This window comes from Pelophylax lessonae, assembly GCF_965119305.1.
Source record: "Pelophylax lessonae genome assembly, chromosome: 11".
Classification (NCBI taxonomy): Eukaryota; Metazoa; Chordata; class Amphibia; order Anura; family Ranidae; genus Pelophylax; species Pelophylax lessonae.
In genome coordinates this window covers 23,270,936-23,285,872 of record NC_138778.1, presented here as the reverse complement: position 1 = coordinate 23,285,872, position 14,937 = coordinate 23,270,936, and the positions used below count along the sequence as shown (strand labels likewise).

At 49.5% G+C, this 14,937-nt stretch overlaps 1 protein-coding gene across 1 annotated transcript in view; it reads right to left on the bottom strand.

Annotated features, from left to right (window-relative positions):
* Positions 1 to 14,937, bottom strand: part of SYNGR2 (synaptogyrin 2) — a 36,592-nt gene that overhangs the window by 2,164 nt on the left and 19,491 nt on the right. The window contains exon 3 of the mRNA XM_082271311.1: positions 2,817 to 2,956. Within this exon, the coding sequence (XP_082127437.1) occupies positions 2,817 to 2,956 (140 nt within the window). The remainder of the gene's footprint in view (positions 1 to 2,816; positions 2,957 to 14,937) is intronic.

Genomic DNA, 14,937 nt, shown 5'->3' with positions numbered 1-14,937 from the left:
GTCTAACACAGAGCAAAAGGGGCAGCTGCCCCGGGCCCAGTCATTGCTGTGGGGCCTGAAGCAGTTCCCCCTTGAGCCTGCACTGTCCACAAAAAGTTGACAAGTGGATTCGGGAGGGCCCAAGAAAATGTTTGCCCGGGGTCCAATCAATATTAAAGATGGCCCTGCTCAGGGCTAACAATTGGCTATCAGAACCAGGCGCCCTCTCAGGGAGGCAACTTAAATGCTTTGAAGCGCTGACTATTCCGGTTGGCTCACTACTTTACATTGTAGCAAAGTGTCATTTCCTCAGTGATGTCATATGAAAAGATACAATAATATATTTACGAAAATGTGAGGGGTGTACTCACTTTTGTGAGATACTGTGTGTGTGTGTGTATGTATAATATTTTATACACATACATGTAAACACACACACCTCAAAAAAAAATTAAAGGAACACTTTGAAAACACATCAAATCTCAATGGGGAAAATCTCATGCTGGATATCTATACTGGTATGGACTGGGTAATGTGTTAGGATCTATACTGGTATGGACTGGGTAATGTGTTAGGATCTATACTGGTATGGACTGGGTAATGTGTTAGGATCTATACTGGTATGGACTGGGTAATGTGTTAGGATCTATACTGGTATGGACTGGGTAATGTGTTAGGATCTATACTGGTATGGACTGGGTAATGTGTTAGGATCTATACTGGTATGGACTGGGTAATGTGTTAGGATCTATACTGGTATGGACTGGGTAATGTGTTAGGATCTATACTGGTATGGACTGGGTAATGTGATAGGATCTATACTGGTATGGACTGGGTAATGTGTTAGGATCTATACTGGTATGGACTGGGTAATGTGTTAGGATCTATACTGGTATGGACTGGGTAATGTGTTAGGATCTATACTGGTATGGACTGGGTAATGTGTTAGGATCTATACTGGTATGGACTGGGTAATGTGTTAGGATCTATACTGGTATGGACTGGGTAATGTGTTAGGATCTATACTGGTATGGACTGGGTAATGTGATAGGATCTATACTGGTATGGACTGGGTAATGTGTTAGGATCTATACTGGTATGGACTGGGTAATGTGATAGGATCTATACTGGTATGGACTGGGTAATGTGTTAGGATCTATACTGGTATGGACTGGGTAATGTGTTAGGATCTATACTGGTATGGACTGGGTAATGTGTTAGGATCTATACTGGTATGGACTGGGTAATGTGTTAGGATCTATACTGGTATGGACTGGGTAATGTGTTAGGATCTATACTGGTATGGACTGGGTAATGTGATAGGATCTATACTGGTATGGACTGGGTAATGTGTTAGGATCTATACTGGTATGGACTGGGTAATGTGTTAGGATCTATACTGGTATGGACTGGGTAATGTGTTAGGATCTATACTGGTATGGACTGGGTAATGTGTTAGGATCTATACTGGTATGGACTGGGTAATGTGTTAGGCTGCATTCACATGTCAGCGTATTGATCGCGTGCAGAATCGCCGCGATTCCGCCCGCGATCTTAAGGCATCAGCATACCAAAACATTTTGGACAATTTCATGCTCCCAATTTTGTGGGAACAGTTTGGGGATGGCCCCTTTCTGTTCCAACATGACTGCGCACCAGTGCACAAAGGAAGGTCCATAAAGACATGGATGAGCGAGTATGGGGGGGGGGGGAGGAACTTGACTGGCCTGCACAGCCTGATAGAACACCTTCGGGATGAATTAAAGCGGCGACTGTGAGCCAGGCCTTCTCATCCAACATCAATACTTGACCTCACAAATGCACTTCTGAAAGAATGGTCAAACATTCCCATAGACACACTCCTAAACCTTGTGGACAGCCTTCCCAGAAGAGTTGAAGCTGTTATAGCTGCAAGGGTGGGCCAACTCAATATTGAACCCTACGGACTAAGACTGGGATGCCATTAACCGGTTGCCGACCGCCGCACGACTATATACGGCGGCGGTCAGCCCCGGCCAGGCAAAGTGACGTATACTGTATATACGTCACTAGCCTGTCATTTGCTTGGGAGCTAATAGCGGGCGAGCGCGGAGGCGCGCTCCCGCCCCGGCTCGTTCCCCAGCAAGTCCGTGCGTGTGACCAGCGGTCCCGATGCAAGGGGGTCGCTGGTTCAAATCCCAACCATGACACTACCTGCCTGAAGTTTGCATGTTCTCCCTGTGCCTGCGTGGGTTTCCTCCGGGTACTCCGGTTTCCTCCCACACTCCAAAGACATGCTGGCAGGTTAATTGGATCCTGTATAAAAAATTGTCCCTACTATGTATGTATGAATGTGAGTTAGGGACCTTAGATTGTAAGCTCCTTGAGCGCAGGGACTGATGTGAATGTATATGTAAAGCGCTGCGTAAATTGACAGCGCTATATAAGAATCTGAAATAAATAAAATAAATAAATACAATAATGTCTATGTCTATATATTTATATAATAATAATAATAATAATAATAATAATAATAATAATAATAATAATGTCTATATATTTATATGATAACAACAATAATGTCTATAAGTTTATAGAATATTAATTATAATGTCTATATATTTATATGATGATCAGAACTATTTATATGAAAATAATAAAAATGTCTATTTTTATATGATAATAACAGTAAAAATATTGTCTATATTTATAGAATATTAATGTTTATGTATTTCTATCATTATAATAAAGTCTACACACTGTATTCCAATAATAATACTATCAATATATTTATCTGAGTATGTCACTGTTGGTCTGGCTATATCTCACCCAATGTTTGGATTTGGTGTTGAACTTACCCAGGACAGGATGGAGAAGAAGGTGAAGGCAATGGCTGCTCGAGCGTTGTCTTGGCCAGTCAATATTTTTGCCGTATCCGTCAAAGACCACTGATTGGCCAGGAAGCAGAAGCCCACAAACCACAGGAAGCTCCACAGGCCTAGCCATGGGATAAAAGAAGAGGACTCTGGTCAGATCTAAACTTATTAAAGCCAAAGACAGCCGATCGATCAGAATTTCCAGAAACAGGTCAGCAAAACCGACATATTCACCAGAGGACTGGAGTTTCACAACGGAGGCAAAGTTAAAGCGGAGTTCCAGCCTAAACACTCACTCACCTGTCCAACGGTCCAGCGATGAGGCCGCCCGAAGCCTCGCTCTTCTCCCTCTCTGTCTGCGGCGCCGGCATCACTGGTGTGGGCATCCGGCTGTGACAGTTTTCGGCTTCACAGCCGGGTACGCACTGCGCATGCGCGAGTTGCGCTACGCGTCGTGATTGGCGGGCAATCTTCTGGGACCTCTGACATGTCCCAGAAAATTGCAGGGAGGTAGGGAGAGAGGAGAACTTCTGCTCAGGGTGCCGCGGCGCTCCGAGTGGAAGTGGGAGCGGGTACCTGTCAAAACTAGGTACCCGCTCCCCCCCCAAAAAAATGGCATGCCAGGGGGTTAGAACTAAATAAAGCGGAAGTTCCACTTTTGGGTGGAACTCCGTTTTAAAGAAGATGTAAACCCAATCACTAATTTTTAGCATGTTGTTTCAAAATTAATTTTCAATCTTTTGAAAATGTTCATCTTTCATTTAAGTCATCTCTGGTGATCCTGCTGTGAGGGTCCTAGTTTAGGCACTTCCGGTTATAGGGTGACCACTGGAGGCGGCGCATAGAGGCAGGATGTGGCTAAAAGAGGCTGCAGGAGTGAGAAAACGGAGGCAAAAACTGTGACAACAATATTGATTGTATGTCAAAGGACACAGGAGAGTTCATTCTTAGGATTACTACGTTATGCTGCAACTCCAGGCGATTGGACAATGGCAAATAGCAAAGCTTGACACCACCCAGCACAACCCTCCAACTGCCAGCTATGCCCCAGCTTTTTCCTGGTGTCCATAGGTGATGGATGGATCTCCATCTGCTATAAGGAATTATACCTGAACTGCCTTTCTCGGCTGAACCTCAGTGCTCTAAAACAGTGTTCCTTAACTCCGGCCCTCGGCCCACTAACAGGACAGGTTTGCAAGATAACTGAATTATATCACAGGTGATCTCATTTGCTGCTCAGTGATTGCAGTATTCTAGTCTGCATCTTCCCAAGGTAATACTTAAAATCTGGCCTGTTAGTGGGCCCCGAGGACCGGAGTTGAGGACCACTGCTCTAAAGCAGTGACAACATTCTGTATTGGCCCCTTTAGAGGTTTATATCCCAGAGGGACGGTACCCAGACAACGGTAGGCGAACGGGGGCGGCCTGTAAGCTGCATTGGCACTGAATCCCCAGTGTGGCACTCACTTTAGCAGACGGTTGCATCTGTGAATTAGCTGGTGGGTGCTTCACAGTTCCAGTGTTGTGGCAGTGGCCAGTTCCTGAAGACCCCAAGGGGTTTGCCTAAACAGGGGAAGGTAAAGATGGAGCCCCTCTGTTGTACTGGGGGGTCCCTTTCTGTGGTCTCCCTGCCTCCAGGCACTAAAGGCATGGGCAGTGGTTTCCCTTCCATGTCGGGGAGCTGAAGGTTCCAGCTGGTTGGGCAACTTGAGTGAACTGTGGGCATTCCATTGTAAATACAGGACTTATGCATGCCGCCCTGTTCAGTTGCAGAGTTATGTCTGCAGCCTTTGTGGTAATTGGCCAGCTCAGTAAAGCCGGTCGTCCGGTTTTTGTGGCATGCTAGTCTGATGTGGAAAGTGAAGAGGTTTTTCGCATACGAATTTTCCCGCACGACAGAATTCTACTTCATGTGTTGGATTGCTTTGTATGTGTTCTTTCGTCTCTGAGCGTGCCTAGTCTTGCTCTTAAGATTTTTTTTCTGTGGAAATCTGTACTAATGAGATGAAAATCGGACGTTGTATTACGGACGACAAACATTTTATAGCCTGCACATCAGGATTTTGTCAGCCGAAAAGTCGGAGTCGGCTGTCGAAAGCACCATACTCTAGTCCCGTACACACGCAACGATTGTTGGCCAAACGATCGGCCGTCTTTTGTCCAGTGTTGTTGTGTTGGTTGGAATGTGCCTAGACTGCACACGAATTTTATCGGCCAACAAAAACCAACTTCAGAAGTGATGTCATGTTCTGGTTTACTTTTCGTGTGTTTTTTCTTCTCTGAGCATGCCCAGTCTTGCTCATCACATTTCTGTCTGCCGAAATCTGTACTGACTGAAGAACAATCGGCCGTTCTGTTGACGGCCAACAAACATTTTATAGCCTGCACACCAGATTTTGTTCGGCCGAAAAGTCGGTTGTCGGAAGCATCATACTAACAAGCCGACAATCGGCTGATCGGACGTTGGCCGAAAATTCACGGCCAACAATAGTTGCATGTGTACGAGGCTTAACAATCCGAAAATCTGCAGATCGGTCATCGGACAAAATTTCCCTTCCAAATTTCTTATCGTGTGTACGGGGCTTAAGGTAAACCTTGTCCTGGGAGAGTGCCTGTCAGTCCCGGTCATGTCTGACGAGCCGCAGACAATCGGCTGATGGGGGCAGTATGAGGGAAGGGGTCCTGTGTAATAATGGGGGTAGTATGGGGGAATGGGGTCTAAAGAAGAAGACTCTTCCGAGACAGTCAAATCCCCTGCAGCGAATGCCCAGACCTCTAATGTGTATCCATCTCAACGGCCAACAATAAGCCTTCTCACGGAGGTGTCTGTAAGAACAGAAAACTGTCACTGATGGAAGTTTTGGGACCTAAAGTATCTGGATTGGGGTCTTAGAAGGCATCCAAACCATGTCCCTCTCTTTGCATTTTCATACCAAAAAGGATCTGTACAAGGACTGGGCCTATCCAAAGAAAGTATCTGCACCCCTAAGCTATCTGCTGTAAAGAAGAGACAACTGCCGTCTGTTTGGAACAAAGGGTTTCTTTTGTTCTTTTCAGAACTTGGGAGCGAAAACAAAAAAACGGAATTTTTGTAAAATCTTACCTGTAAAATTCCTTTCTCTGAGTCCTCCGACAGTCGCCGCCTCTTCATATTCGTCACATATGGGGTATTAGACTTTGCTCCGAAGGAGTAGCTAGGCAACAGAATATGTTAACAATAAAGCTTTAACATATCCCACCCTCAAGGGGTGGTCCCCTCAGTCAATACCCTCCTACTTCCTGCAACCATATCTCAGTTTTAGTGGAATAGCAGTAGAGTATACATTCAAACCCCAAAAGAGGGGCGGGGGCGGCGACTGTCGGAGGACTCAGAGAAAGGAATTTTACAGGTAAGATTTTACAAAAATTCCGTTTTCTCTTACGTCCTCTGACAGTCGCCGCCTCTTCATATTCGTCACATATGGGGACGTCCCAAAGCAGTGCAAACATGAGGGGTGGGAAACGCATCCGCGCCGAAAGGCAACGCAGTCTCCACATCAAAGAAAGGAACCTTACCAAAGGAAGGAAACCAGCTGGGCAACAGCAAAAATAAGTGCTCAACAGGAGCAACAACCCAGGAAAAGACAAAAAACCAGGGGATACAAAACTTATCCCAACAGCCAGGAGTCCCCAACAAGGGACCCTAGGGAACAGCCGCACTAAGAACCTTGCGGCCAAAGGAAGCATCCGCCGATGCCTGAACATCTACTTTGTAGAATTTTGTGAAAGTGTGTACGGTCGACCAAGTCGCCGCCTTACACACCTGGGCTACAGAAGCCCCATGACGACAGGCCCAAGACGTACTCAGAGATCTAGTAGAGTGCGCCTTCACAGGCACAGGGGGAACCTTCCCCTGCAAGGCATAGGCCTGTTCAATGGTCTGCCTGATCCATTTGGCAATGGTAGAGGCGGAAGCCGCCATGCCCTTCCGAGGACCCTCTGGAAGAACAAACAAGGAGTCCGTCTTTCGAAAAGACTCAGTCGATTTAAGGTAAACCCTAATCGCCCGAACAACATCCAGAGAATGCAATCTCACCTCCTTTGGATGTTTAGGCTTCGTGCACAACGAAGGCAAAACAATATCCTCGTTAAGATGGAATTCCGAAACTCGTTTCGGCAGAAAAGAAGGATTAGGTCGCAAGACCACCCTATCCAAATGAACAACCAGGTACGGAGACTTGCAGGACAAAGCCGCCAGTTCCGACACTCTGCGAGCCGAAGTGATCGCCACCAAAAAGGCGACCTTTTTGGACAACATAGACAACGAGATCTCCCTGATCTGTTCAAAAGGAGCACGTTGTAACACAGATAGGACTAGATTCAAGTCCCAAGGGGGCAAAGGATCCCTCCTAGGAGGAACCAGATGCCGCACACCCTGAATAAAAGTGCCAACCAAGGAGTTGGAAGCCACGGGACGTTGAAACAGAACGGCCAGCGCAGACACCTGACCCTTTATCGTAGCCAGCGCCAAACGCTGATCGACACCCGTCTGAAGGAAAGACAGCACACGGGAAACCGAGTACGTGCGGGGTGAAAACCCCCTGGACTCACACCAGGCAAAATAGGCCTTCCAAGTACGGTAATAAACCTTTCCCGAGGAAGACTTCCTCGCGTTGATCAAGGTATGAACAACCTCTGGAGAGAGACCCTTCTCCTTCAGGACCTCGGTCTCAACAGCCAGGCCGTCAAAGCCAGCGACTGTAAAGCAGGATGGTAAATCGGTCCTTGAGACAGTAGATCGTCCCGAAGAGGCAGACGCCAGGGGGCGTCGACCGCCAGATTCACGAGGTCTGCGTACCAGGACCGGCGAGGCCAGTCCGGTGCCACAAGAATCACCGTGCTGCGTTCCGAGTGTAACCTGCGAAGGAACCGGGACAGCAACTGAATCGGTGGAAACGCGTACATCAGCCTGTACTGATGCCACGGGGCCACTAACGCGTCCGACGCGTCTGCCCGAGGGTCGCGCGTCCTTGCCACGAACCTCTTCACCTTGTAGTTGAGGCGAGACGCGAACAGGTCCACATCTGGAAGACCCCACTTCGCGCACAACATCTGGAAGACAGCCGGATGGAAAGACCATTCCCCCTGATCCAGGGTCTGGCGACTCAGATAGTCCGCCTGCCAGTTCTCCACTCCCGGAATGTGAACCGCCGTTATCGCCGGGACATGAGTCTCGGCCCAAGACAGAATGTCGGCCACTTCTCGAGCCGCTCGGGCACTCCTGGTGCCCCCTTGGTGGTTGATGTAGGCCACCGCCGTGGCATTGTCCGTCTGCACCCGAACCGGGCAGCCCTGCAGCCGGTCCGTCCAGCGATGAAGACAGAGCCTTATCGCGCGCAATTCCAGAATGTTGATCGGGAGGGAAGACTCCCCCTCCGACCAGGTCCCCTGGGCGGACAGAACGCCCAGAACACCACCCCAGCCCGACAGGCTGGCATCCGTGGTGATTATCGTCCACGAGATCGGACGAAACGACTTGCCCCCGGACATCAACGGGGACTGGAGCCACCACAGAAGGTTTTCCCTGGTGCGATGACTCAACGAGATCTGAAGATCCAGAGATTGAGGTCGCCCGTCCCACTTGGACAAGATCTTCGCCTGGAGACCCCGCGTGTGAAACTGCGCGAAAGGAATCGCCTCGAAAGCCGAGACCATCAATCCCAGACATCTCATACACGTCCGCAGAGACGAGTTCGGAACGTCCCTGAGGGACCTGACTTCCTCCTGAAGAGTCCTGAGTTTGTCTTCCGGCAGGAAGACCTTCGCCTGCACCGAGTCCAGTATCATTCCCAGATAGGGAAGACGAACCGACGGACTCAGTGTCGACTTTGGAACATTTATCGTCCAACCGAACTCCTGCAGAGTTTGCATCGTGATAGACAGGTCCTTCTCCAGACCCTGACTGGTCGCAGACCGAATCAGAATGTCGTCCAGATACCCCAGGACAGAAATGCCCTGGGCCCTCAATAATGCCAGAACCGGTGCAAGCACCTTGGTGAAGACCCGCGGAGCCGAGGCGAGCCCAAAGGGCAACGCCACGAACTGGTAGTGATCCTCCGCAATGGCAAATCGAAGGTATCTCTGATGACCCTCGAATATGGGGATGTGAAGATACGCATCCTTCAAATCGATGGAGGCCATGAATTCCCCCGGAACCAGGGCAGCCACCACCGAGCGCAGGGATTCCATGCGGAACTTGCGAACCCGCACAGAGCGGTTCAGAGCTTTCAAGTCCAGAATTGGACGAACCTTGCCCTCCTTTCTGGGCACGGTGAACAGATTGGAATAAAACCCCCGAAATCTGTCCCGATGAGGCACCGGAACCACCACTCCCTGAGCCCTCAGGTCCCGCACCGCCAGGTGCAGATCCCGCAGGCGCTCTGGAGACAGTTGTAGATTTGAGGGAAAAAATCTGCTCTCTGGCCGAGAGAGAAACTCGATCTTGTAACCAGATCGAACGATTTCCAGAACCCATCTGTCCCGCACACGGGCCAACCAGGGCTGAAGAAAACCGAGCAAGCGTCCCCCCACCCCAAAACTGGGTGAGGGCGCCCCTTCAGGCCGAACTGTTATGGGCCGCAGGTCCGGATTGGCCGGACTTCTGTTTCCCAGACCAGGGTTTCTTCTGAGAGCCCTGGCCTTTGAACGGTTTGCCCTTGTAGTGCGGCCGAAAGGCACGAAAGGACCCCTGAGGGGGCCGAAAATTCGCATGCTTCTTCCCAGAAGCCCCCTTAGCCTTGGGGAAATGGGGCAAGAGAGTGCTCTTACCCCCGGTGATCCCCTTAATCAACACATCCAGGGACTCCCCAAAAAGGCGAGACCCATCATAAGGCAGATTGGCTAAGGTTTTACGTGAAGATTGGTCCACCGACCAACATTTCAACCAAACCAGGCGGCGAGACAACACCGCCACGCTGTGCACACGTGCAGCCAACGGAATCAGGTCCAGGTCCGCATCACACAGATACATGACACCCTGGTGGATCTGATCCACCATGTCCAGGGTCGCCGCCGAGGCCGAATCGGCCACTAGGACGCGCCTAAGCATCTGCGTCCAACTTGCGATCGCCTGGGCCGCCATGAGAGAAGCAAATAGAGCCTTAAGCATAGAACCCGTAACAGAATAAGTATGACGGGCAAGAGACTCCAGTCTCCTATCCGTGGCATCACGGAAAACAGGGGATCCCTCTGCAGGAATCGCAGTGGCTTTGTTCAAAACCGCAATTGCATGATCCACTGGTGGAGGCACACACCACCGTTCATCAGTGGCAGGGGAGAAAGGATAACGCAGCTTGAATTTACTTGGTACCGCAAAAGGTTTGCGCAGATCGCGCCATTGATCCTTTACAGCGCGCTGAAAATCAGCATTGCAGGGAAAAACCTGCGGCGTCCTGCGTTTTCTCTGCGTCCCATAAGCCGCCAAGGCAGCGGGGGGACACACTTCGTCCTGCAAACGCAGCGTCTGCTTAATGGAAGCAATCAACTCATCCATGATTGCAAGCTCTTCAGGCGAGCCAGGGGGAGAATTATCAACCCCCTCAACCTCAGCCTCTACCTCAGACCCCACTAGATCAAGAGAGGAGCGGGACCCCGATAGGGGGGTCCCTGCCAGAACAGCCCCATCACCTTCACCCTCAGAATCGGAGGACAGAGTAACTCTGGGCCGTTTAGTAGATTGAGCAGCCACCAGCATTTGCACCTGGGCAGCAAGGCCAGCCACAATAGTGGCTAAATACCCCCCTGGGGGGGAAACAGCGGTCCCCTGGCTTTCCACCAATACTGTGGGAAACTTGCCCTCCTGAGAATCCATTGCCCCTGTACGCCAGACAACCAAGGGTTAACTGCCCCCTTTCAGCAAGCGCGGTAAGCGCAGCCCACCGCACACACTCAGGCACAATGAGACCCCCACAGGGAATATACAGACTGAATACAGGCAATGGACAACAGGAATAGAAGGATAAAACCTGAGGAGACCCCGCTGCTGCTGCTGCCTCGACCGGTGTTCCAGGAAAAAGGAAGTGATGCTGCCAGGGCGCTCTATGTAAGCCTATGGAGGCTACAAGAAAATGGCCGCCGTGCATGTAAACCATGCGGCCGGAGCGGGCGCCGGTAAAATGGCGTCGTTTGGCGCCGAAACCGCCGCTCCACAGTGCATAAAAACACACACAATTTCATCCCATTATATGGATACATGTTAGATCGCCGCAGCGATCGCTGTATATGCCCCAACATGCCATTAAAAACATGCCCCACAGCACACAGCTTCCCACACTGCCCAGCCTGACACACACAGTGTCATACAGCTCCCCCCCCCCCCCCCTTGCAGCCCACAGCATGCAGCCGAGAGATAGGGAGACAAGCAGTGTGATTTAAAGGCAGGTTACACAGTCCCAGACTGAGACCCCCCCCAGACAGACAGGTCCCCACATAGACACACTTACCTCATATGGCGTGGGGAACCCGCACAGGCGAACAAGCCGCTGCACATGAGGCAGGGAGAGTCGCAATTCAAGACGCCCACAATGGCGGTTAAGAAACCGCACAGCGTCCGGTGAGGTAGCCACCTCACCAAACATCCCTGCACCGAACAGGGATGGGTCGTTCACCGTGCCAGGAGCGTTACCTGGCTGAACGCTCGATGGCAGACTGGGAAGCCACTGACCCACGACCTGCGATCAGGGGGATCAGCCCGAGACCCAGTCCGCATGATCCTCTTCGTCCGAAGAACTAACTAATGCTGACAAAAACAACAGCTAAGTAAAGGTAGAGAAAAAACTCAAATAAAATATTAAAAAGAAGAAAGAGTCTGGGACAAAAAGTCCCAGCACAGAGAGAGCCAGCCACTCCTGACAAGCTAGACATTAAAACTGGGATATGGTTGCAGGAAGTAGGAGGGTATTGACTGAGGGGACCACCCCTTGAGGGTGGGATATGTTAAAGCTTTATTGTTAACATATTCTGTTGCCTAGCTACTCCTTCGGAGCAAAGTCTAATACCCCATATGTGACGAATATGAAGAGGCGGCGACTGTCGGAGGACGTAAGAGAAACCTCCTTTTGGAAAAAGTCCTGGAGCCCCAAGTCCATCAAGGTTGGCAACAAACCTTCGCAATAAACGGGTGGCCCCACTTCGTTGGCACTGTGGATTCAAGATCTCTCCAATGCCTGGGTTCAAAGTGTCCAGAGACTACAAGCTAGACCAGGCATGTCCAACCTGCAGCCCGCGGGCCACATGCGGCCCACCGGCCGCGGAACTCCAGACAGTCTCCCACCTTAAATCCCCGCTGTCACAGTGCCCAGACTCTGCCTCTGCTACCAACAGGATAGATTTGGGTATTCCATTCACAAATGTCCATTCAGTATTTCTGCTGCTGCAGCTGTGATCGTCATCAACAGCGCCCTTGTCTGTGAAATCTCTTGTGACCAGCATTCCCATCCCCCGCCACTGCCCACCCTGGAAGGGCACGCGGGCGTTTTTTAACTTATATACCTTAACTATAGTATATATTTTATATACGGCCCGAGAAAATTTCTCTACACTCAATGTTGCCCAGAGAAGCCAAAAGGTTGGACACCCATGAGCTAGACTCTGTACTGTTCCAAAACCTGGAGTTTCAAAGTTACAATTCCAATCTGTTCATGGTGCCCAAGCCGAATATCAATCTGTAGCCCATTCTAGATCTAAAGAGCTTCAACAAGTTCTTCAATGATCAAAAGTTTAATAAGAAATCTGTACAGTCAGCGTGTTTCCCTCAAATTTGGGGGATTTTCTAGCCTTGGTGGACATTAATTTCAAGAAGTGGACCCTGGAGCCACGCACCTCACATCCTGGACTATATGGGCCTTATCCCCAGGAAAGGCTTTGGACCCTTTGTTCCAAGGTACAGAAGTTGAGTTCCCCGGAATGCCCCTCCATTTGCGCCTGCATGAGGGTGTTGGAGTTGATGGTGCCCTCCTTGGAGGCTGAGTCTCCTACACTCAATTTCATTCAGGACTGTTGCAATTCAACATCCTGACAGCATGGGACTCCAGGACTTTGGATCATCGCATTTCTCTGAGCACCAAATCCAGAATAGCCGCAGAACGGTGGCTGTCCCCCCTGGTGCTGGAGTTCAGGAAATCCTTCCTTCCCATGGTGTGGAAAGTGATGATGACCAACCAGGAGTCCTGGACTCCCTGTCAGTTCCAAGAAGGTGGTTGTCAGATGAAGCCTAAATGCCAGTCAACGTCCTGGAGCTCAGGGTGATACAGCTCACCCTTCAGCACTGGACCCCCTGCTCCAAGCAATCCCAGTCAGGGTCCTATTGGTCTTTGTTTTCTGTTACCCGCCCCTCATTGGATGTCCCAATGGTCTAAGAATGAACTCTCCCGTGTCCTGTGATGAACTCCCAGAAAGGGATTTTACAGGTAAAAGTAAAAAATCCTGTTTGGGGGGGGGGGGGTAAATGATCCTTGTTTATGATAGGCAGGTCCAGCACAGTGTACATAATGAAGCAGTGTATGGAATAGAAGGTCCAGCACAGTGTACATAATGAAGCAGTGTATGGAATAGAAGGTCCAGCACAGTATATATAATGGAGGAGTGTAGGGAATAGAAGGTCCAGCACAGTGTATATAATGGAGCAGTGTAAGGAATAGAAGGTCCAGCACAGTGTATATAGTGGAGCAGTGTGGGGAATAGAAGGTCCAGCACAGTGTATATAATGGAGCAGTGTAGGGAATAGAAGGTCCAGCACAGTGTATGGGTCCAGCACAGTGTATATAGTGGAGCAGTGTGGGGAATAGAAGGTCCAGCACAGTGTATATAGTGGAGCAGTGTAGGGAATAGAAGGTCCAGCACAGTGTATATAATAGAGCAGTGTAGGGAAAAGAAGGTCCAGCACAGTGTATATAGTGGAGCAGTGTAGGGAATAGAAGGTCCACCACAGTGTATGGGTCCAGTACAGCTTATATAATGGAGCAGTGTAGGGAATAGAAGGTCCAGCACAGTGTATATAGTGGAGCAGTGTAAGGATTAGAGGGTCCAGCACACTGTATATAGTGGAGAAATGTAGGGAATAGAAGGTCCAGCACAGTGTATGGGTCCAGTACAGTGTATATAGTGGAGCAATGTAGGGAATAGAAGGTCCAGCACAGTGTATGGGTCCAGCACAGTGTATATAGTGGAGCAGTGTAGGGAGTAGAAGATCCAGCACAGTGTATATAGTGGAGCAGTGTAGGGAATAGAGGGTCCAGCACAGTGTATATAATGGAGCAGTGTAGGGAATAGAAGGTCCAGCACAGTGTATATAGTGGAGCAGTGTAGGGAATAGAGGGTCCAGCACAGTGTATATAATGGAGCAGTGTAGGGAATAGAGGGTCCAGCACAGTGTATATAATGGAGCAGTGTAGGGAATAGAAGGTCCAGCACAGTGTATATAATAGAGCAGTGTAGGGAAAAGAAGGTCCAGCACAGTGTATATAGTGGAGACGTGTAGGTAATAGAAGGTCCAGCACAGTGTATATAATGGAGCAGTGTGGGGAATAGAAGGTCCAGCACAGTGTATATAATGGAGCAGTGTAGGGAATAGAAGGTCCAGCACAGTGTATATAATAGAGCAGTGTAGGGAAAAGAAGGTCCAGCACAGTGTATATAATGGAGCAGTGTAGGGAATAGAAGGTCCAGCACAGTGTATATAATGGAGCAGTGTAGGGAATAGAAGTTCCAGCACAGTGTATATAATGGAGCAGTGTAGGGAATAGAAGGTCCAGCACAGTGTATATAATGGAGCAGTGTAGGGAATAGAGGGTCCAGCACAGTGTATATAGTGGAGACGTGTAGGGAATAGAAGGTCCAGCACAGTGTATATAGTGGAGCAGTGTAGGGAATAGAAGGTCCAGCACAGTGTATATAATGGAGCAGTGTAGGGAATAGAAGGTCCAGCACAGTGTATATAATGGAGCAGTGTAGGGAATAGAGGGTCCAGCACAGTGTATATAGTGGAGCAGTGTGGATTATATATATATATACACAGCAGAATGTGAATGATGATGTGATTACTGTCCAATGAGCAGACAGAGGACAA